The following is a 24,243-nucleotide window of genomic DNA, read 5'->3' as shown; positions in this document are numbered from 1 at the left end:
TAGGATTCTTTAAAAATATTTATTATTAATATTATTAAATAATGTTTAATCTTGTGTTTCCTTATGTGTAAATATTTCATATTCTTTGCCTGTTTGATCAATTAAATCTTAGTATTTTTAAAAATGTATTTGTGTAAATGCTTTATATAATCAGAAGATTAACTGCTGTTTACTGTAGTCTTCTTTTGAGGCATGCAGTTTACTGTTTAACTTTGGTCCTGTTATGGAGGAGGGTATTTGATACACTGAGGTTTCACTTATTTATCTATTTAAATCTGTTGGTCTGTTACTCTGATTTCTTCAGCTGCTTCTAAGTTTATAAATTCCATCTTCGTTCAGGTGTATTTAATACTATTTTCTTTTTGCTATAGTTTGAAAGTTTTTATATTTTCACTATTTTGCTGTATGCTGTAAGATGGAAATTGCATTTTTTTGTCTTTTGGTGGAGGTTTTCCCTTCAGTCTAGTTCAGTAAGTATTTTTTTTGAACACTTATAACATGCCATGCGTTGTGCTAGGTGATTGGGGGTGTGTGTGCAGGGGGGTGAAGGTGGCTTACAAAGATTAAGGCACATGGAAGAGTGGTACAAGGCAGGGGTGGAAGGGAATGAGCTTGGAGACAGACCCACCTGAACTGGAAGGCTCACACTGCTGATTGTTCCAGAACAGACAAATCACTTAATTTCCTGAGCCTTACTTGTCTCTTCTTATTAAGGAGGGTGATAATACTTAACTTATCAGTATATAAGTATAACTTACTCTATAAGGTTGTTATGAGGATTAAATGAAATATCATGTATGGCACAGGGTGTGGTGTATTGTAGATGATCAGTTAATGTGAGTTCTCTTCCTTCGTTAACTGGTCATACAGCCCTCACATTAGATACCACAAATGGTACGATCCTCAATTGCTTGACTAGAGGTCAAGTACATCCTTAGGATTAAGAATATTGTTAAAGATTCACTCTCCAGATACTTCTAAAATACAAGCTTTTGAGAACTTAAAAATATAGAGTTGTCTCTGTAGTTTGTTGACCTTGCAGCGGTAACAAACAACCCCCAAGTCTCACTGGTTTTCTACTGTAGACAATTTTTTCTTGCTAGTGTTTCACGTGGGCAGCTGAAGGTGGCCGTAGGTCTACTGCTATGGCTCTTTTCCGTGCTTCTCCTTCTACGACCCAGGCTAAAGGAGCAGCTCTCTGGGACGTGCGGTTCTCACTGTGGAGGGGAAAGAGGAAGAGAGCTGGCAGAACATGCAGGGCTTTTAAAGCTTCTGCTTAGATACGTTGTACTTCAGTGTAGTCACATTCATTTGGCCAAAGCTAGACATGGCCAGGCCTGAGTGTGGGCAGGGAAATCTCCACCTGCACGGAGGGGTTGCCAATTCCGGGCAGTGGCAATGGGCGGGTAAGTATAATCCTCTTATGGGGACGGAGGGAGGGCTTTACAGTCATTCACACATTTAATCCTCACAAAGGCATCAGGAGATACGCACCGCTATCTCCATTGCCAGAGGAGGAAACTAAAAAGGTTCCAAAGAGGTTAAGTGCTTTGCTTAAAGTAACGCTGGCACGCGCTTGCCGGCGCTGGGATTGGAGCTCACAGTCTGCCCCCGCAGTTCGTGCTCGCTCTTTACTCTTACGCCCATCGCCTTTCCCACTCTAGTATCGGGCAGTCTAGTCTTAGGAGTATTTGGTTTTTCCCGAAGGAATCCTCTCATCGAGTGCTTGAGAAGGACACGGCTGATCTCTGAGGCCAGGGAGCGTCAGGGCTCCTACTCTTCATTACGGTAGACTTCCTTTATCTCCGTGTGCTCAGCGCCGTGCTCCCCTCTCTCCCCTGCTGTCCCCAAGCTGGGCCGAAGCCCCGTGTCTGAGGGGGCAGGAGGCGCTGATGGGTCAGGGCCAAGGTCTGGGGGTCTGCTGGCCCCGTGCGCGTGCTGGCGGGGCTGCTCTCCACCCGGTGTCCCGCTTTCACCCCTCGGCTTGGCCCTCGCTTCATGTGGCCTTTGGTGCTTCGCAGTCCCAAGCCGCTCTGGGTTCTGTGACGCAAACCATCTCGCTTCCCCTTTGGTTATCTCAGGCCACGTCAGCTTTAAGACAGCTACTTCTCTCCCTTTCAGCTTCCAAAATTTGCTGAAATCTCAAGCTCAAGTTCTCTCCTGCATTTATTCTGCCATTTATATCTTCTTAAATTCCCGTATTGTCTACAAGTGGGCTTGTAGAAGGGTACGTAGATATACCGATGCAGTTAATTCTCGCCGTTTTTACCAAGCATCCAGACTCTTCAGCTGCAATTTTAATACCTGCATAGCATTTTGTTGCACTGATGTATCATAATTTACACAGCCAATTATTTGTGTTGAGTGTGTATGTTATTTTGGTTTTATAAATAGCAGTCTTTGTGGCTTTGTTAATATCCTTAATTTCCTTGGAATAAGATTTGTGAGTAGAATCCCAAATTTTAAGACTTTTAGTATTTATCAGATTGCTCACCAAAAGCAATTTACTTTCTGAGTAGGTGTAAACCCTCATTATTAACGTTGCAATTTTTAAAAATTCTTTTTATTCATATTGGTTTTTTTCAGGGCACTTTAGAATTATTTTTTCAACTTCTTAGATAAAAATCCCATTGTGATTTTGATGCAGTTGTATTAAGCCAATAAAATTTGGGGGAGTGATATATTATCTATACAGTATTTAGTTTTCCTAACCACAAAGTTGGTATCTCTCTGTGTTCAAATCTTCTTTAATACTTTATTGAGTTATGTGTTTTCTTAATTGTGGGATCTCTGGCTGTTGTGAATGAGATATTTTTATGCTTCTATTTATCAATACTAATTTGGTTTTGCTGATAGAATACTTACTGGTTTTGCCTCTTTATCTGATACTCTGCCACTTTACGAATTCTTGGTATTAATAATTTTTCAAGGAGTCTTCTGAATTTCCTAGGCATGCATTCAAATCCATTTACTAGTTAACACACAACTAATTATTGAGCACACCTGCTCCGTTCCAAGCAGGTTCTAGGCACTTGGGACACAGCAGTAAACATAAAGTCTTTGCCGTCAAGAAACAGTTAAAATAATGCCCAGTTGTGATAACTCTTATGAAGAAAAATAAAGCAGGATAAGGGCATAGCTAGTGACAGAGGGTGATTTTGCAGATAAGAATCCCATCTAAGGAGATGGCTTTTGATCAGAGCCCTGCAGGGACTGAAATGAAGGAACAGACTGGGTGAATTTCTGCCGCTTTTCCAGGCAGAGGGAACAGCCAGAGGGGAGCAAGCTTGGTATGTTTAAGGGGCAGCAGTGGGGATGGGACTGAGTGAGCCAGAGGGGGTGGGAGGAGGGAGCAAGGGACCAGATCACTGGGAAAAGCAGTTGCAGTGGAGTTACGGAGGGAGACACCTTACTGGAGTGAGTTTAAATAGAAAAGAAGGTGAGTCCATGGACATGATAAATATAAATAACTCTTGAGAAGTTCTGCTAAAAGGGCAGAAGGGAAATGGGGTGGTAGCTGGAGTGGGCTGTGGGCGTTGGGAAAGGGTTTTATCCGTGTTTGGTGATACTTTTATCTTGCATCTCTGTACCCCTTGCTGCTGCTTTTTTTTTTTTTTTGCGCTACGCGAGCCTCTCACTGTTGTGGCCTCTCCCGTTGCGGAGCACAGGCTCCGGACGCGCAGGCTCAGCGGCCATGGCTCACAGGCCCAGCTGCTCTGCGGCATGTGGGATCTTCCCGGACAGGGGCATGAACCCGTGTCCCCTGCATCGGCAGGCGGACTCTCAACCACTGCGCCACCAGGGAAGCCCTTTTTTAAATTTTTATTGGGGTTTAGTTGATATACAATGTTGTGTTAGTTTCCGGTATACAGCAAAGTGACTCAGCTATACATATACATATATCCACTCTTCTTTAGATTCTTTTCCCACACAGGCCATTACAGAGTATTGAGTAGAGTTCCCTGTTCTCGCTTCTTGTTTATATTTGATTGCCTTGGTCAGGCCTTGAATATTTTAGTTGACACTGGACCTCTTTCTTTTGTTCTCTTTATTAGGGGAATAGTGTTAGTTGTTTACCAACAGATTTAATTACTGGTAACTGGTTTGAAATAGATACTGTTTATAATATTGAGCATTTCTCTTTTTTCTTTTTAAAGGTGTTTTAATATGAAATAGGTGTTGAGTCATTACAGTTGCTTTCGGACACCTGCAAGACAGCCTTATGGTTTTCTTTATATTTGTCTTCAAATTATTTGATGAATTATTGATAATCTCCTAATATGGAACTATCATTGTATTCCTGGGATAGATCTTATTTGGTTATGAGGAATATTCTTTTGATATATTACTTAATTTTCTGTGATAATTCATGTATCATTTTCATGCTCTTCATGCTAAGTTAGCAGAAATGAGATGGGCTATTTCGAACTTTCCTGCCTTATGCATATTGTCTGAATAACGTAACCCCTTTTAACATCAGACACTGAAAAGGGGAATGGTCCTGTGCTTTGGGTTGCATTGGTCTAAAGAAGTGCCTTAGCTTCTTGCCTCCAGCTCATTCTCTTCTTCCTGGATGATGAGATGGACCATGGCTTATCGGTATGTCCCCAAGGCTCCCGTTTAGGGAGAGTCAGAGGCACATGGTTGAGTCTCAAGCAATGAGCAAGTGAGAAGCTGGAGCCAATGCTCAGACCTTTGCTAACCCTTCCTCTCCCCACCTCCCTTTTTTTTTTCTGTCCACACAGCATGACCTGCTCTTTAAGGTTGTATAACTTTGTAAGCAGAGACTGCTTTTCTCTTTTAAAAGCTCCCGAGACATACTCAAGAAATAGGGGATTTTAAAGTGCTTGAACTTACCTAGAATGACAAAATATCACAATATATCTAATTCGTTTACTCAGAACAGTACCTTCTAAACCAAGACATCCGGTGCTTTAATTGCCCTTTATTCCAAGGTAACATAATCATGCACGATGTTCTTCAGGAAGTAGGCTGATAGTACCTTCCTTTTCTTCATAACCCAAGGCAGGGTGTGAGAGAGGGTCCAAGCTCATTTCATTTCGTCATGAAAAATATCACCTCACAAAATAGGTCCGCATGACTACTCCAAAGATAGATGTACAATTCTCAAGTCAGCCTTCAGTTCCACAATGTGGGAATATGATTTTAAGTTATCACTTTCATAGCTGTAATTTAAGTTCAACATAAGAAAGTGTGCCAAATTCCTTGCCTCGTGAGTTTTCCAAAATACTCATTTCTCTAGGAATAAGCAAATCAAACCCGATACCAAAGTATCGGTAGTGTTTATATGGAATTCAGTGTCAGTCATAAGCACATCGTTGGCCCCAATCTTATCCAGCGCACTGATGCCGGGATTTTTCCCAAAGATGATATGAAAGAAGGTCAGTTTCTTTCCGCACATAAGAATACAGTATGTGTATCTTAGGCCCTACACCACAGTTAAGCTGCCCAGATGCCATGTAGTACGGTAGACTCACTGTACCATACCATTCTTCCAAAGAGAAGTATGTCCCCCAACCATTGTTCCTGAGACACACAGTCTGGCGATCTTCCTTTCATTCTCCTACTAGTTTGAGAACTGGGTTTAGAGAGTAAAGAGTTTCACGTCGAACTCTTTGCTGTAAGAAAAGTAAGAGCACAAATAGGATTGTAATTGGCAAGGACCAGTAGCTGGTGGGAGGGCCACGGGCGGTAGTGGTGGGCTGGCCACACACACCAGGAGCTGTTCTAGCCCCGAAGGGGCAGCTGCTGCTCCCCACCAGTCACTGCCATCCAGCGATGCAGGCCAGTGCTGTTGGAGCCTGGGACGTTTTAACAGACTCTCAAAACTAGGGCTTACCATCAGACTTTTTAATGTTTCAATGTTAGTAGCTAATGCAGAACCTTTGAAAACACTATGTGAAGAGAGAAAATATAGCTTGCCTGAAAGAATTTGCAAGTTGCTACTTGGCAACCTCTACTTCAGAACGTGTTGTTTTATTGCTGTTTGTTTTTACTGTTTTGTTCCTAGGCTATCAGGTGCTTATAAAATGGAATTTAATACGTTTTCATCTTTTTAAGTATTCCAGGTTAGTGCATAATACATAAATTCTCTGTTCCTCAAGAATTCTAAAGAATTTGCCTATAAACACATTTTGTCTGAAACTAATTTTTGAAGTATATTTATAACTTTCATAATTTCTTTTTATTGCTTCAATTTTGTTTTTTTTGTTTTTTGTTTTGTTTTTTGTTTTTTTTTTGTGGTACGTGGGCCTCTCACTGTTTCGGCCTCTCCCATTGCGGAGCACGGGCTCCGGACGTGCAGGCTCAGCGGTCATGTCTCACGGGCCCAGCTGCTCCGCGGCACGTGGGATCTTCCCAGACCGGGGCACAAACCCGTGTCCCCTGCATCGGCAGGCGGACTCTCAACCACTGCGCCACCAGGGAAGCCCCTGCTTCAATTTTGAATTAAGTATTTTATAGACCTATTTCATAGTGATTTAAACTTTTAACATACAACTTTGCATAATGTTCTTGTAATTTTTAATTTTACGTAGCTTTTGATATTAAATTTTTAAAGTATAAGGAAGTTATTTAAATTAAAACTGGCCAATTTTTCTCTCTTTTTATTTATTTATCTTTTTCTTTTTGAGTTTATCTATTTTTTTTCTTTCCCTAGGTTTTGTAGATATTTGTTTTATTCTTTTTTTTACTCCCAACTCCTGGCACTACAACCCAAAAAAAACTTTCTTAGATTTGTTTTTCCAGGTGATAAATTTCTCTTTTCTAATTGTTTTATTTCTGGTTTGCACTTTATTTCTTCCAGTCTTTCCAGGATACTTTTATTATTTTTATAAATGTTTATTTTGAACATTAATTAATTTATTTCATTTTTTCCCTAACTAAAAAATTAACTGCCGGGTTTTCCTGGTGGCGCAGTGGTTGAGAGTCCGCCTGCCGATGCAGGGGACACGGGTTCGTGCCCCGGTCCGGGAAGATCCCACATGCCGTGGAATGGCTGGGCCCGTGAGCCATGACCGCTGAGCCTGCATGTCCGGAGCCTGTGCTCCGCAACGCGAGAGGCCACAACAGTGAGGGGCCCGTGTACCACAAAAAAAAAAAAAAATTAACTACCATTTTACTCATTAGCAGCTTGGTTTTATTCCACAGGCTCTGATAGATTTTATTATTTTCTTTATTTTCAGAATAATCTATAATATTTTCAGTTTTCCTCTAAGTTTGCCAAAGAAATCTGAGACTACAGAGTAAATGTTTAAAGAATTTATTTAAATTAAAATTTTCCGGTTACTGCCAGCATTAATAATGACACACTATTAGTACTTTTTACCCTTTAAATGAGAATACCAAAAAACAAGATTTTCCAGGGTTTTTTTTGTTTTTTGTTTTAACACAGCACCACTTATTGCTTATTTATAAAGCATTTTGATGTTGACTATAAGAAGTTCATGAAAAGGCATAACCTCCATTTTTATTCTCATGGTATTTACCTGGTGTCAGACATTTTAGAGAAGACTTTCCTTTTAACTTACCTCCAAAGCAGACTTTTGGGAGAACTCTGCCGAGGCAAACCTGCTTTTCTTTTTTCTTTGTAACCCTGAGTTGATGTTCCTCATGCCCTTACCTGCGGAGGAACGTGGTCTCCCTCCGCGTTTCACGGCTGATGTGAGCGGGGCCTCATTTTCATCAGTTGCTCATCTTCTCCACCACATGGAGCTTTGAGAACATCCGTATATAGACTGAAATTAGTAGTGATTATTGATGATTTCCCTCCTTGAGAGAACATACTCAATATTCTGCATACCCATGGACTTACAAGTGTTAAACGTATTAATTAAGGAGGAAATTAAAATATTTATAAAGGAGCAATTTTATTTTATTCAGCTTTATTGAGGTATAATTAACAAATAAAATTGTAAGGTATTTAAAGTATACAACATGAGATTTAGTATATGTATTGTGCAGGGATTATTATTACCATCGAGTTAATTAACACATCTATCACCTTATATATTAACCTTTTCTGCAGGAGGTGAAAACACTTAAGTTTTACTCTCTTAGCAAATCTCAAATATACTACACAATATTATCAGCTGTAATCACCATGTTATACATTAGATCCTCAGACCTTATTCATCTTATAACTAAAAGTTTGTATGTACCCTTTTACCATCCCCTCCCTGTTTTCCCTACCCCCTCAACCCCAACCATTTTTCTGCTTTATGTTTCTATGAGTTGTTTTGTTTGTTTTGTTTTAATTTAGACTCCACGTATAAGTGATACCGTGCAGTTTTTGTCTCTCTGTCTGGCTCATTTCACTTAGTGTATTGCCCTCCAGGTTCTTTCAAGTTGTTACAAATGGCAGGACTTCCTTCTTTAAACTGAATAATATTGCATTGTATATCTGTCCCACATCTTCTTTATCCATTCATCCACTGACACACACTTATGATCTTTCCATAGTATGTTTCCAAATACCTTGGCTATTGTGAATAACGCTGCAGTGAACATGAGAGTACAGATATCTCTATGAGATAGTGATTGTTTCCTTTGTGTATATACTCAGAAGTGGGATTGCTGGATCATAAGGTAATTCTACTTTTAATTTCATGAAGAGTTTCCATACTGTTTTCCATAGTGGCTATACCAGTTTACATTCCCAACAGTGTATAAGTGTTCTCCTTTCTGTCCATCTTCACCAATATTTGTTATCTCTTGTCTTTTTAGTAATAGACGTCCTAACAGGTATGAAGTGATGTCTCATTGTGATCTTTATTTCCATTTCCCTAATGATTAGTGATGTTGAGCACCCTTTAGGTACCTTCGGCTACTTGTAAGTCTTCTTTGGAAAAATGTCTATTCAGGTCCCTTGCTCGTTTTTAAATTGTGCTATTTGGTTTTTTGCTATTGAGTTAATGAGATTCTTGTGTACTTTGGATACTCACCCCTTTTTAGATATATGATTTACAAATATTTTCTCTCATTCAATAGGTTGCCATTTCATTTTGTTGATGGTTTCCTTTGCTGTGCATGCTTTTTAGTTTGATAAGTCCCACTTGTTTGTTTTTGCTTTCCTTTGCTTTGGGTGTCAAATCCAAAAAGCATTGCCAAGACCATTGTCAAGGAGCTTACCCCTTATGTTTTCTTCTAGGAGTTTTATCGTTTTAGGTTTTACTCCGAGTCTTTAATCCATTTTGAGTTGATTTTTATGTGTGGTGTAAGATAGTGGTCCAGTTTCATTCTTTTGCATGTAGATATCCAGTTTTCCCCACCCCATTTATTAAGGAGACTCTTCTTTCTTTGTTGTATATTCTTGGCTCCTTTATTGAAAATTAATTGACCCTATATATGTGGGTTTATTTCTGGGCTCTCTGTTCTGTTCCATTGATCTGTTTGACTTGTTTTATGCGAATACCTTACTGTTTTGATTACTACAGCTTGTAATATAGTTTGAAATCAGGAAGTGTGATGCCTCCAGCTTTGCTCTTCTTTCTCAAGATTGTTTTGGCTATTTGGGGTCTCTTGTGGTTCCACACAAATTTCAGGATTGTTTTTTCTGTTTCTATGAAAAATGCCATTGGAATTTTGATAGGGATTACATTGAATATTTGGAGTAGTGAGGACATTTTGACAATATTAATTCTTCCAATCCATAAACCCGGAATATCTTTCCATGTATTTGTGTCTTCAGTGTCTTTCATCAAAGTCTTGCAGTTTTCAGGGTACAGATATTTCACCTTCTTAGTTAAATTTATTTAAGTATTTTATTCTTTTTGATAGTCCTGTAAATGGGATTGTCTTCTTAATTTCTTCATCCAATAATTTGTAGTGTGTAGAAAGTAATTTAAAGTAATTTTTGATAGGTATGACCTTACTATTGCCATTTTGTTAATCATTTTCTGTCTGTTTTGTAGATCATTTCTTTCTTTCCTGTCCTCTTCTTTCATGATTTGATGACTTTCTGTAGTGGTTTGCTTTAATTCTTTTCTCTTTACCTTTTGTGTGTCTACTACAGATTTTTCTTTTGTGGTTACCATGAAGCTTATGTAAAACATCTTACACAGTTAAAATAACATGTTTTAAGCTGACAACAACTTAACTTCAAACGCATACAAAAGCTCTACATTTTTACACTCCTTCTCCCCACATTTTATGTTTTTGATGTCACAGTTTACATCTTTTGTGTATCCCTTAACAAGTTATTGTAATTACAGTTATTTTTAATGCCTTTGTCTTTAAACCTTTGTACTAAGGTTATAAGTGATTTGCCCACTACCATTACAATATTGGAGTATTCTGAATCTAACTATATTTATCTTTACCAGTGAGTTTTATACTTTTATATGTTTTCATGTTTATTAATTAGCATTTTGTTTAAACTCGAACAACTCCATTTGACATCTTTTGTAAGGCCAGTCTAGTAGTGGTGAACTCCTTCAGCTTTTGTTTGTGTAAAAACACTCATCTCTCCTTCAGTTTTGGAGAGCACCTTTGCTGAATTGGGTGTTCTTGGCTGACGGTTTTTTTCTTATGGCACTTTGAATATCTCCCTTCTGGCTTGCAAGATTTCTGTTGCAAGACCCACTTATAGTTTTAAGGGTGTTCCCTTGTATCTAACCAAGTTGCTTTTCTCTTGCTGCTTTTAAGTCTTTCTGTCTTTAACTTTTGGCAATTTGATTATGATGTGTCTCAGTGTGGGTCACTTTAGATTCATCTTATTTGGTACTTTTTGGGCTTACTGGATCTGGCTGTTTCTTTCCCCAGATTAGGGAAGTTTTCAGCTGTAATTTCTTCGAGTAAGTTCTCTGCCCCCCTCTCCCCCCACTTATCCTTCTGAGACCCTTATATTTGCATATATTGGTCCACTTACTGGTGTTCTGTAAGTCCCTGAATGCATCTTCATTCTTCTTCCTTTTTGCTCCTCTGAATAACTTCCTCTGCCCTGTCTTCAAATTCACTGACCCTTTCTTTCACTTTATTTAGTGTGCTGTTGAAACCCTCTATTGAGTTTTTAAGTTCAGTTATTGTATTCATCAGCTCTATGATTTCTCTTTGGTACTTCATATTTTCTGTCTCTGTTGAAATTCATACTTTGTTCATGCATTACTCTCCTGACTTCACTGAACATCTTTATTACTGTTGTTTTTAACTCTATCAAGTAAATCACTTATCTTTGTTTCATTAAGATCAGTTTCTGGAAATTTATCTTGTTATTTTGTTTGGAACATATTTTTCTGTATCTGCATTTTCCTAGACTCTCTGTGTTGGTTTCTGGGCTTTACATAAAACTGCTACCTCAAAAAAAACAAAAAACAAAAAACTGCTACCTCTTCCAGTTTTGACAGACTGGTCCTGTGTAGGAGATGAACCTTGTTAGTCAGTCCTACCTGAGTTCCTGGTAGCTTCTCAAAACTTTGTGCCCGTCTAAGCTGCCATTTGTGTTCTTGGTGGCTCTCAGTATTTGAGGGTGTGCCAAGACCATCATGAGTGATGATGATCAAAAAAAGAGGAAGATCAAAGGCAGCACCTAGATATAGGCTGATTAGAAACTGGACCCTCAGGCGGCAGCAGCTGGGAAAGCATGCAGTCACACCCTTCCAGGGAGAAGCTGGGAGATGGGCATGCTTGCCTTCTCCCTCTGTGCTGAACCCTGGTGTATAGCCACAGGGCAAGAGTTGCTCCTTTGCCCATTAAAAAACTGCTTCTTTGTTTGCTCTCATCCTATGGGACTCATGAATGCAAGCCCTGTTGGCTCTCAGAGCTGGAGATCTGGGGGGCCATCCTTTGGGTGGCAGCTATAAAAGTTGGGGCACTAGATGTGTGGGCAGGCTCATAAAGGGACAATTTTATATGGAGTTTTTGTGCATATTTAATCAAGTGGTACCTAGAGCTTAAAACGTAGTTGTATAAAAACATCTTTTTCCTCAAGAAAATTATTATTCCACAGTGAAGATAAAATCTATGGCATAGTTTTCACATAGAGAAGATTGCCACTGTTTATTTTGCCACAGAAATGCTGTGATTTATGTAAACACTTCTTTTAGATAACGCTTGAACAGTACGAAATATTAAGTACAGTATTTCCTATACAAATGTGTATGTATGGTTAAGCCTCATATGCCCAGTATTCATCAGGAGCCATATATATCTTATTATATCATATTTTCTAATATGTGGTGAGATCTCATTTTAAATTTTGTTGCTGTGGGTAAACAGTACGTTAAATATTTATAATGTATTAAATACATATTTATATGTATATATGGTAAGTATAACATAAAATAATATGTTAAAATAGGGCTTCTTATATTTTACCTTTTCATGTGATGAAGATGACTTGTCCTGTTACACTTAATTTTGAGAAACAATCATTGTTCTAAAAGTAAAAAACAAAATTATTTTTATTTTCTAGGTTGTCCTTTGTGGAGGGTCTTCTCGAATCCCAAGGCTACAACAAATGATTAAAGATCTTTTCCCAGCTGTTGAGCTTCTCAATTCTGTCCCTCCTGATGAAGTTATCCCTATTGGTGCAGCTATGGAAGCAGGAATCCTTATTGGGAAAGAAAACCTTTTAGTGGAGGACGCTCTTAAGATAGAGTGTTCAGCCAAAGATATTTTAGTTAAGGTATGTTGACCTTTTCTTCACTTTTCCATAGTAGTATAAATTTATCGCCACAGGTTTACATACGTACTGTTTTTAAAATAAAACCTTGTGTACTGGTAAAAATTTTAAATTTCGAGTTATAGATTTACTTTTAATGAGTTTCTGATATTCTTTTAGTTAGTATTAATCTAATATGTTAATTTCTTTATTAACTGTGTTTTTAAGCTTAAGATTCTAATACAAGTAGAGAGGTGTATGTTTCAATTTATTTTTAAATAAAGTGGGTCGGAATGAAGGATCATTTCTATTGTCTTCTCTTTGCCACTGTGTAGTTTCCAGATTATCAACAAGGAATATATATTAATTTATAATAGGAGTGACTTTTTATCATTGTAATGATATCAAAGGATGTGCATATTATTTTCCTGCTTATTAGGGAGTCGATGAATCAGGAGCCAACAGTTTCAAAGTACTGTTTCCATCAGGGACGCCTTTGCCAGCTCGAAGACAACACACATTACAGGCTCCTGGAAGTATATCCTCAGTATGTCTTGAACTCTATGAGTCTGAGGGGAAAAACTCTGCAAAAGAGGAAAACAAGTTTGCACAGGTGACTACCTCAGATTGGACTATGAATTAATCACGTGAAACTGTTTAGTTTTTCCTTCTGGATTAGACTCAGTTTAATATCAATATAATATGCATATAGGACATTTAACACATTTTTATGAATGGATTACTTGTACTTATTTATTTTTGAAAGAGAGGAGAAATAGGCAATTGCATTTGAAAGAGTTAGAGGAAAATAAAGTACAGTTGTATTTCTACTGCTTGCCTTTGTGCTCTTAACCCTCCTTGGTAATAAGGTCAGTGGCAGTGGAAATGACATTTCTTTGTTTGCTAAATGCCAGGTGTGCTGTACTAGGCAGTTTACAAACATAATCTCAAAATGCTGTGAGATAGACATTATTATGTGCATTTTATTGATGATTAAGAAACAGGCTCATGGTAGTAAATACCTTGTTATTTTCTTGACTGAGCTGAGATTTAGCCTCAGGTTGGTTTTACTCCTGGGCCCATGCTCTTGCCATTATACCATGCTGCCTCTGACATAGGATAAGTTTGTTTTTTCAAATACCACATGCATATATCATAGGATATGGTCCTCCACATCCTTTAAAAGGAATGAGGTGGAGCCATGTTATTTGCTTAGAAACATGCCCAAGAAATATAGTTTCATTAGAGCACACACACAAGGACTGCAGAACTGTATTTACAGCATGGTACCATTGTGTTCAAGTACGATTGAGAGTGGGTGTGTGTGAAGGAGTGGCGTTTGGATAGGTGTGTGTATTTAGATACCCACGCGTGGATACAGGAAGCAACTGTAGGTATTTGAACTGTACTGAGGAAACTTAACAGTGGGTAGATTTGAAGGTACCAAGAAGGTTTTTTTTTACTTTTTAACACTTCATGCTGAATTTTTTACAGACAGAACAGAACATGAAGATTAATCACTTTTACAGTAAAAATAAAACAAATGTAGGTAACAAAAGAGAATGTATAGTATCTTTAGCTTTATATCTGTTTTCTAATTTCAACAAAAGGATAATGAAAACACACACACATAATATGTCTGGGCTCCACCTCAGAATTAACATCTTAGGATCTGCTGGAGAAGGGCTCTTTCAACTAGTAAAGGTTTCAAAGCTCCGCCAGATGTTTCTGTGGTATATCACTATAGAAGCATTTTCCTGTGCACCAGATTTCTAAACTCAGGTGGAAGTCTTAGTATTCCTCTCTGGTACATTTCTTACCTTTTCTCTCCACATACTACTCTTGAGACACTACAGCTACCGTCACTACATCCTAACTTACAGATGCTGGAAAGAGAAAAATTCGTCACATAATACTTTATTTGGAAGAGAATCTTCTAGAGATTCCATCTCTTCTCACCTCCTCATTCTACAAAGGAGTAGACTTAGTACTTACCTAAGGTCATAAAACTTGATTTTGGCAAAATCTGAAAAGCCACTTTCAAACTTGGTCTATTGGTATACCTTCCTCTAGGAAACCAAGGAGTTTTATAGTAAATTCGTTACAAGTGTAATCTTAGCTGTACCAAAAACATTGACATGTATTTCTTTTAAATAGGTTTTCCAAGTGCATTTAAAATATTTGAATTTTTTAAGGTATATATAAAAGGCTTACCAAAATGTAATTTACATGTTACTGTAACGGTGCAGTTACCAGAAAGAAAAGCAGTCTTTGTTTTGTTTTTGTTTTTTTTTTTTAGTCTTTATTTTCTGAGACAAACAGTACTTCATATAAATAATCATCTTAATCTAGGACATGACATTTAAGAGGGACAAATATATTAAATATATTAGTTATCTTTTTAGAAGAGACATGTCAGTTAAGAAAGCTTAATTCTATTTTCCAAATTATGATAAATGGTAGGAGAATTGAAAACTGCCCTGTTTTAAAAGGTTCATTTCAGTAATGAGTAAGATTTAGTCCATTGGAAAATTGATGCATCAGTTTATTAATATGTCAAAGTACTAAATCATCTTTGTATTATTTTTGCCTTAAACAGGTTGTACTCCAGGATTTAGATAAAAAAGAAAATGGATTACGTGACATATTAGCTGTTCTTACTATGAAAAGGTAAAAAATTAAACGACTTCTGATGTTAAGAAAATTCGCTTTGAGACTTGACCTTTTTTATTAGTTTATTGATTCTTAACCTGTTGTCATTCTGGGAAAATCATTAATTAAAAACTTATAAAGATCTTATCAGTAACTGAAATTTTTGCCCTGTAAAATTACTGTATTTACAAAGAAAAGTATATCTCAGGTCATTTGCACTCTGAATTTTTTATGAACTCTTTTATTATTATGGGTGTAGTCAACCTAAAAAACTGGTCCATGCAAGTTTGAGATATAATTTTCATCAACATTAAATATAATTTTCTGAGATTTACATAATTGATTTTTTGTCCTATGAAAGGGTAGGTTTATTTCAATATTGCAACAGGAAATCTGTAGAAAATAAATTACTAATTAAATCCAGCTATTATCATTTCCTTAACAACAGTCCATCCATAATACTATGTGTTACAAGTAAATCAGTTCCAAATTAACATTAAGGACAATTCATTCCATAAACCATAATTAGCCAAAATGTAGAATTCATTAGGGTTGGTCTGCCATGGCCTGGGCTTGAAAACAGCTTGATACTTCTTGAACTTGCATAAAGTTTTCAACTTAAGGTATTTATCATCATGGGTTCTCAAGGAATACAACTTTTCATCACAGTGATCTAGGAGGAAATTTTTAAGAACAACTACCTAATTATGGCATACGGTTCTAAATGTAAAGACATAAAGTTGTGTCTCTTCTTTACCTCTTAATGCTCTTCTTTCAAAAAGTAAAATGATCTATTGTTTACTCAAAGTCCTCAAGTAATTTCTTAAGGACTATCTGTTTTTATATATTGAGCTTATGAATTGTTATTTTTTGTTTGCTTAGGGATGGATCTTTACACGTGACATGCACAGATCAAGAGACCGGAAAATGTGAGGCAATCACTATTGAGGTGGCATCTTAGTGTTTGAGAGAAACCACGAATTTTTTAGAACTAAAATATCAACATTATTTGTTTTTGTTTATAAATGATGTTTATATTAAAATACTTTTTGAATGAACTGTATGATTTATGTTTCTATTTTAACTACAGTATATTGCTAAGTGTTGCAACCTTTTTTTGTTGTTGTTTTCCATTAAAGATTTCCTTTATTAGTGAGAAATACAAGGAACTTTTTCTACCATGGAGCTATTTAGAATTAAATTGTTTGAGTGGATTAAAGGAAACTTTACCAGAAATTTAACGTTGCATTTTAAAATTGTTTCTGTCTTTAGAACTTCTGATTTTAAGAAGTCATTTGTTAATTCTTATTAGATAACTAAGAACAATTTAAAAGTCTTTGATATTAAATGAAACAAAATTGCAGAGCCATATGCAAAGTAAGGTACCATTTTTGCTTAAAAGAAAAAACTAAACTCATAAACTCAATAATTGTTTATAAATATGCGTGTGACATATGTAGAGAAAAGTATAGAAGACTAAACACCAGACTCTTTTAACAGTGGCTTCTTTTGTGGAGGGAAATAGGGGAGAGGCACTTTTTCTTTTTACAATTATGTGAAGTTTGACTTTTCCCTCTAACAGATATGTTTCTCATTTGAAATTGAAAGATTTTTTTATTTTGAAGGGAGGGCTAGCCACATTCTGTTCACCAGAAAATGTTGACTAGTGCATTGAGAATACTCAGTGGGTTACTAAGGAAAAAGATTATTCTCTTAGTAAGACAAGACAAGCAATCTGCCTGTATTGAGGGGAGAGCTTGAAGGTGAGCTGTGTACATCAGACTCTAGATTTTATTACCAAGAGAGGATTTCCATTCGTTTCTCTCCTTGGTTCCCAGCAGACTGAGAAGAAATATCTTTACTCAGTAAAATTTTAAAACTGTGCTATTTTCCACCTGTTCAAGCTTTGGGATGTGCTTTATTATTACAGCTGCTTTTTATGGAGTTAGATGGCAATAATCTTCTATTTCTAAAGATGTAGAAACCAAACTTAAAGTTTTTATTATTTTTCTGCATCAGATTATTGACAGAAACACAAGGAAAATTCAGGTATGAGTCTAAGTCCACAAAGAGGCAGCCTCAAAGGTATATATATCCTTTTGACTAAGGCTGAGTACTTAGTTATCTTTTATGATCTTTTCCCAAGTTACAAAAACTTTGAAATAAAAGAATTATATATAAGCCATTAAGTATTTTCAGAAAATAGGAAGATACCAGCTGAACTAGTTGAACTGCTACATCTAAATGCTTTCAGTTATGCTTTGGAAAAGTGCTGTAGGATTTATTTTGTAGTTACTGTTAGCTCTTTAGACCAGGGGTTGGCAAACTATTGGTGATGTGTCTGTCCTACCCCACGCCTATCTTTGTAAATAAAATTTTACCAGAACATAGCCACACTCAATCGTGTATGTGTTGTATGTGGTTGTTTGCCACTCTAATGGCAACGTTGAATGGTTGCAACAGACTGTGTGACCCCCAGAGGTTTAAATATTTACTGTCTGGCCCTTTACAGAAAAAGTTTGTCAACCCCTGAAATAGATTATCGAAACTTATAGAATAAAATATCATAAGGATTTATTCAAGATTTCTCTTTCCTTCCATATCCATGTAATAATTTACTTATTTGACTGCTTATTTACTTATTTCTCCACTGGATTATTAAGCATTGTGAAAGCAAGAGACTCTTAAGTTTTAGGCACCATGATGTCCTAGCCCCTAGAATAATCCCTGAACGTCGGTGTTCAGTAAATGTCTATTGAATAAGTGAATTACATGGAAGAAAAAATAACAGTGTCATCTTTGTATCCTACAGGACAATGGCCAGTAAATACAACTTTTGCATATTTTATGGTTTGTTTAGAAATACAGTAGAAAAAGAAAGGAATACCACTGCTTCTTTATTGGTCATCTTTGCACGTTTTTTTTCCCCCCAAACATACCAAATTTGAAATTGTCATCAAAAGTGCTCTGTTGCTTAGTGAAATATAAAGTTGATCCTTGAACAACTTGGGGGTTGGGGTGCCGACCCACCACGCAGTTGAAAGTCCACACATAGCTTTACAGTCAGCCCTCCATATCTGTGGTTCCACGTCCATAGGTTTAACCAACCGCAGAGCTCTTGTAGTACCTATTTATTTTAAAAAATCCACCTGTTAGTGGACCTGCACAGTTCCAACCTGTGTTGCTCAAGAGTCAACTGTACTCCCAAATTTTCTTGTATCCACAAATAACAAGTTTTCTTTTTTTTCTTCTAAATTTACGGAAGATTTGCCAATTAAATTTTCTAGTTTTTTTTTTTTAAGGTGAGAATACCTTTAACATTTTTCTGATTATACATGTTCATTATAAAATTAAAATTTAAAAAGAAGATAATATAAAACATCCTATATTCTACCACCCAGAGTAACAACTGCTAAGATATTTTTGGTGAGCATCTTGATAATCTTTTCAATCACTTTCTAATTATCTTTGCAGTATCTCATATATGTTTAAACACCTGAGTGCTTTTGCCAGCAGAATGTTATGTCAAATTATAATTTTGCCTATTTACATATCTGACATTGTCTAAAGGATGGAGCCAAATATAAATACAGAAAGAAATGCCTGTATACAATATGATATATAATAATACATAATATATTCACAGTATATGTAATGCTATGAAAGTCTTGGGAAGCCAAAAAATATTTCATCGCAAAGAGTTTTTAAAGATTGAGGGACTTTCCTGGTGGCGCAGTGGTTAAGAATCCGCCTGCCAATGCAGGGGACACGGGTTTGAGCCCTGGTCCAGGAAGATCCCACATGCCGCGGAGCAACGAAGCCCGTGCACCACAACTACTGAGGCTGCGCTCTAGAGCCCATGAGCCACAACTGCTGAGCCCACGTGCCACAACTACTGAAGCCCGTGCACCTAGAGCCCGTGCTCCGCAACAAGAGAAGCCACCGCAGTGAGAAGCCCGCGCACCACAACAAAGAGTAGCCTCCACTCTCCGCACCTAGAGAAAGCCTGCATGCAGTAGCAAAGACCCAATGCAACCCCAAAAATTAATTAATTAATTTTTTAAAATTAAAAAAAGAAAGATTGAAAAAAGTATCAGAGCACAAAAACAAGTCCTATGGGAAAATGCCAGGATCGCTAAAATAACTGCGAGTGCCCATGTAACATTTATAATACCACTGCTGTTAATTTGCTTTAATTCATTTTTCCTTTTGAAATTGTGGTTTTACCACGAGTAGTTGCAATAGAGAGCGTACTGTGGCATGCATGATTTCCGTGTTCTACTTTTTTTGTTTGTTTGTTTTTGGCTGCGCTGCGTGGCTTGCAGGATCTTAGTTCCTGACCAGGGACTGAACCCCCAGGCCCTTGGCAGTGAAAGCCCAGAGTACTAACCACTGGACTGCCCGGGAGTTCCCTATTTCTGTGTTCTAGATATGGAAATAGATTCAGAGAAGTTAAATAACTTCCCAAGGTCTCACAGCAAATAAATGGTGGATTTTGAAGTAATATTCAGGTGCTTTTTTGGTAAACTTAATTTTTTCTGATTGCTTACTCTCCTAAGCACATTATGTGCCCCCCCCTTTTTTTAATTTAAATTCACATTTTCTGGTGTCCGTTCTACTATTCTTCTCTGCCTCTCGAAGAAGAAACTCTATTTAAATGGAAAAGGGGACATTCCATATCCCTCCAGAAATATATTTTCAGTGGTCTTTATGAAAAAAAACTGGGATATGGAGGCATAATCCTGTATTTTAATTTTTTTCTTGAGGACACTGGTGTTTGCTTCTTAGTGCCTTTTTATTTCCCTCTTCATTTATAGCCAGGATTTACCAGACTTTTTAGTCTCATGACTCCTTTACACTCTTAGAAATTATTGAGAACCTAACTTTTGTGTATATTTGTTATATACATTGTTATTTACCATGTAGAAATTAAAACCAAGATACTTTTTTTTTTTTTTTTTTTTTGTACACGGGCCTCTCACTGTTGTGGCCTCTCCCATTGCGGAGCACAGGCTCCGGACGCGCAGGCTCAGCAGCCATGGTTCACGGGCCCAGCCGCTCTGCGGCATGTGGGATCTTCCCAGACCGGGGCACGAACCCCCGTCCCCTGCATCGGCAGGCGGACTCTCAACCACTGCGCCACCAGGGAAGCCCCCCAAGATACTTTTAAAATCATTTTTTAAATAAAAAAGTTAATGTTAATATAAGTAACATTTTTATGAAAAATAACTTTTCAAAAAAATTTAGTGGCAAGAGTGGTATTGTTTTACATTTTTCAAATCTCTCTAATGTCTGGCTTAAGAAGATTGCTCTATTCTGCTATCTGCTTCTTCATTCAATCTGTTTCAATATCTAAGTTGTGTAACCTCTGGAACACTTCATATACTCGTGAGAGGAGAGTGAAGAAGGCAGATAACATCATTTTGGTATTATTGTGAAATAGTTTTGAACTTAAGAGCCCCCGGAAGGGTCTTAGGGTCCCTGTACCATACATTGAGAGTTGCTGCTCTAGACAGTAGGCACAGTGATGCGTGTTGAAGACCCAAGGCCTAATCTGTCCTCTGGAGCTAATGGGATCCAAAACCAGAAAAACAAAGGAAACAATTGATTTACAAAAGAGTCTAATACATTCATTCTATAAATTTGTAGTGAAACTGATCAAGACCCAAAAAACAGACAAGATAACTGCAAGTTTTGATAAGTGCACTTAAGAGTGCAAAGGAGAAAGAATAGAAGACCAAAGATATCTCCTTTAGACAGGGTGACCAGGAGAGGCCTCTGAAGAAGTGACACTTAAGCTGAGACCCAGCCACGTGGAGAGAGAGAGTCCTCTGAACTAGGAAGTAATTTAGAGCTGCCTTAAGTTATTTATTTCCTTGTTTATTATCTGCTCCTCCCACAAGGATATAACCTCTCTGAGGAGAGGGTCTGTTTCTTGGTTGTCCGTTGTTATATTCCCAGCACCTCGTACAGTACCTGGCACATAGATGCACAGTGCAGATTTCTGAATCAGTGAAACAAGTCCTTGAGAGCAGCAAGCAGAAGGAGAGGGGCACAAAGTAAGGCTCAGGGAGCAGTCCCACGAGGCTGTGTAGGCCATCAGAGGTTAGGGTTGTATTCCAGGCACACTGGGAATTTAGAGCAGAAGGAGGACATGTCCCACTTCGGTTTAAGGCTACTTTTTCAGCTGTATGGAAGATGGGCTGGAGGGGAGCAATAGTGGAGTGACACCACGTAGGCTTTTGCAGGACTCCAGTTGAGAAATGACAGCCTGTACTAAGAGCAGTAGTGATAGAGAAAAGCGGCAGAATCGAGTTGTATTTTGGACCTGGCACTGACACGACTCGCTAATGGAATTAATTTGGAGAATGAGGCTAGGAAGTGACGACTAGATTTACTTCTTGAACACCTGAGCAGGTGGTGCCAGTGTATGGAGATGAGACGGTTCACGGGCCTAGCGTGGGGAGGGCCAGGTCAGGAGGCAAAGATCAAGGGTACTCTTATGAGGACAGTTAGTCCCCTCACCCAAGGCTTCACTTTCCGAGGTGTCAGTCACCCACGGTCAACCTTGGTCTGTAAATACGAGATGGAAAATTCCAGAGATGATCAATAAGTTTTCAATTGCACACTTCTGAGCAGCGTGATGACATCTTGGCCGACCTGGGACGTGAATCATCCCTTTGTCCAACGTATCTCGCCCCTTAGTCATTTAGTAGCCGTCAGGGTTATCAGATTGACTGTCACAGTATCACAGTGCTTGTGTTCGGGTCACCCTTATCTTACTTAACAGTGACCCCAGAGCACACGAGGAGTGATGCTGGCAATTCATATATGCCAAAGAGAATCCATAAAGTACTTCCTTTAAGTGAAAGGGTGAAAGTTCTCGACTGAGTAAGGAAAGGGAAAAAGTCATATGCTGAGGTTGCCACCATCTTCAGTAAAAACAAATAGGAAAAAGAAATTTGTGCTAGTTTTGCTGTCGCACCTCAAACTGCAAAAGTTACGAACACAGTGAGTAGTCATACAAGATATTTTGAGAGAGACCACATTCGCCTAACTTTCATCACAGTATAACTGTTCTATTATTGTTGTTAATCCCTCACTGTGCCTAACTGGTAAAATACTTTATCATAGGCATGTATGTATAGGAAAAGCCATGGTATATATAGGGTTCAGTACTATCTGTGGTTTCAGGCATCCACTGGGGGTCTTGGAACTTATCCCAGGTAAATAAGGAGTATGTTCAATTTGAGATGTTTGTTTAACACCTAAGTGGATGTGTCAGCTAGACACCGTGGATATTCAAGTCTGGAATTCGGAGTAGAGGTCAGGGCTGGAGACAAAAAGTTGGGAATCTTAACCATAAAGATATTTAAGTTCATGGGAATTGAGGCAGTCACTTAGGGAAAAAGCATAAGAGAAATGTCTCAAGGCCAAGCCTTGAGGAACCCCAGCACTTAGGTTGGATAGAGGAAAGGGAGCCAGAAGGGGGAGTGAAGAGTGGCCAGTGAGGTGGGGGGAAAACCAGGAGGGCAGTTGGTGAGGATGAATGCTCTCTTCCTTCCTAGGTGTAAGAACACATACGAACAGCAGAGAGTACATTCGGGGGCGGGGAAGAAGCCCCAGAAAGAGGCTTGGCTGGAGGTGAGCCTCTGTCCAAGTCTTAAAGGGTCTGTAGGAGTAATCCTAGCACAGACGGGGAAAGTAGGCATTTTCTAGGCAGAGAGAACAGTCCTGCAGACAAGGAGCAGGGAAATGAATATTCGAGGAAGTTACGAATTAGAACAGGAGGAGATGATGAGCAATGAGGCTTGAGAAGTGGGCAGGAATCACCATATCACAAAGGGCCTTCCATGTAATAGGGTTGGAGGACTTTTTATTCCTTATTATATAAGATGCTCATTATAGAAAATATGTAAAAACAAGAAGTCAAAAAGGAAACTACTTCCCAGAGATCTTATTATCTATCTTCCTATACATTTCCTTACATAGTTGAAACTCTGTATGTTTACAGCTTTTTGTTTTTATGTTTTCCTTAAGAAGTTTTGTTAAACACTTCTCCATGACACCAAAGGCTTCATAAACATCTTTTTAAATGACTAGACACTATTTCATAACGTAATCAAAACAAATTAATTCCTTTAATGTTCTGTGTTTATTTCCAACATGTCAAACTTACCCAGGATGCTTTAAAATATTTTTGTATTTTGCACAAATTTCTTTTAAAAATCCTTGGTAGACGTCAAACAGCTTTCTACCGAACTTTCGCAATTTACTCTTGGCAGACTTCCGCCTCAGATTGTTTAGAACAATCACCATGGATGCGGTGCGAAGGCTGGATGGGGGCGGGCTGGGGGGTGGAGACCGGTGTGGGCCCGGTGAGAGGACCTGGGCATCCCGCAGCCCGGCTACCGGTGTGGGACGTAGCCTGGGAGCTCGCCAGAAACGCAGACCCTCAGGTCCCAGTCCAGACCTACCTAATTCGAACCTGCATGTTAACCAGATGCCCAGACTCCTCTGCCCATTCAAGTGTGAGAAGCACTGATCTAGAACGGTGGTTTCAAATTGCACACTTAGAATCACCTGGGGAGCTTTAAAAAATTCCAACGTCCCGGTTGCACCCCATTCCTATCAAATCTCCGACAGTGAAACCAAAATACAAAACCTGTAAGTGATCCCAACGTGCAGCCAATTTTGAGAACCTGTGATCTAGGGGCGTAGGGTGGACGGAAACGTTAACAATGGCCAGTTGGGCTCAGGTGGCTGAGGAGCAGGTATGAGAGCGAAACGTACTCTGCACCGCATAGCTCCGCTCTGCGTTTGCAATTTTGCACAACGTACACGTAGCGCCCGTGTAGAAGAACTAACAAGAGTGGGAAGGCCTAATGTCGGTACCCTGAATCAGGCGCTAAGCCAGCCAGGCCAGGGCAGGTGGCCCTTCACCTACGGTAGCGCTCCCCACCCCCGCGCCC

The 24,243-nt window shown here is 38.5% G+C and overlaps 1 protein-coding gene across 4 annotated transcripts in view; it reads left to right on the top strand.

The window, feature by feature from the left end:
- Positions 1-17,848, top strand: part of HSPA14 (heat shock protein family A (Hsp70) member 14) — a 35,786-nt gene extending 17,938 nt beyond the window's left edge. For 3 of the 4 annotated variants that reach the window (XM_032622145.1, XM_032622142.1, XM_032622143.1), the window contains 4 exons: positions 12,431-12,643; positions 13,059-13,232; positions 15,219-15,289; positions 16,154-17,848. In XM_032622145.1, the coding sequence (XP_032478036.1) occupies positions 12,431-12,643; positions 13,059-13,232; positions 15,219-15,289; positions 16,154-16,232 (537 nt within the window). In that variant the 3' untranslated portion in view covers positions 16,233-17,848. Of the gene's footprint in view, positions 1-12,430; positions 12,644-13,058; positions 13,233-15,218; positions 15,290-16,153 lie in introns of those variants that run through there. The other variant, XM_032622144.1, reaches the window with a different exon arrangement.
- The last annotated feature ends 6,395 nt before the right edge of the window (positions 17,849-24,243 follow it).

Source organism: Phocoena sinus, chromosome 2, assembly GCF_008692025.1.
Source record: "Phocoena sinus isolate mPhoSin1 chromosome 2, mPhoSin1.pri, whole genome shotgun sequence".
NCBI lineage: Eukaryota > Metazoa > Chordata > Mammalia > Artiodactyla > Phocoenidae > Phocoena > Phocoena sinus.
Note: the sequence above shows the minus strand (reverse complement) of the source record. Positions and strands in the feature narration are given on the sequence as shown.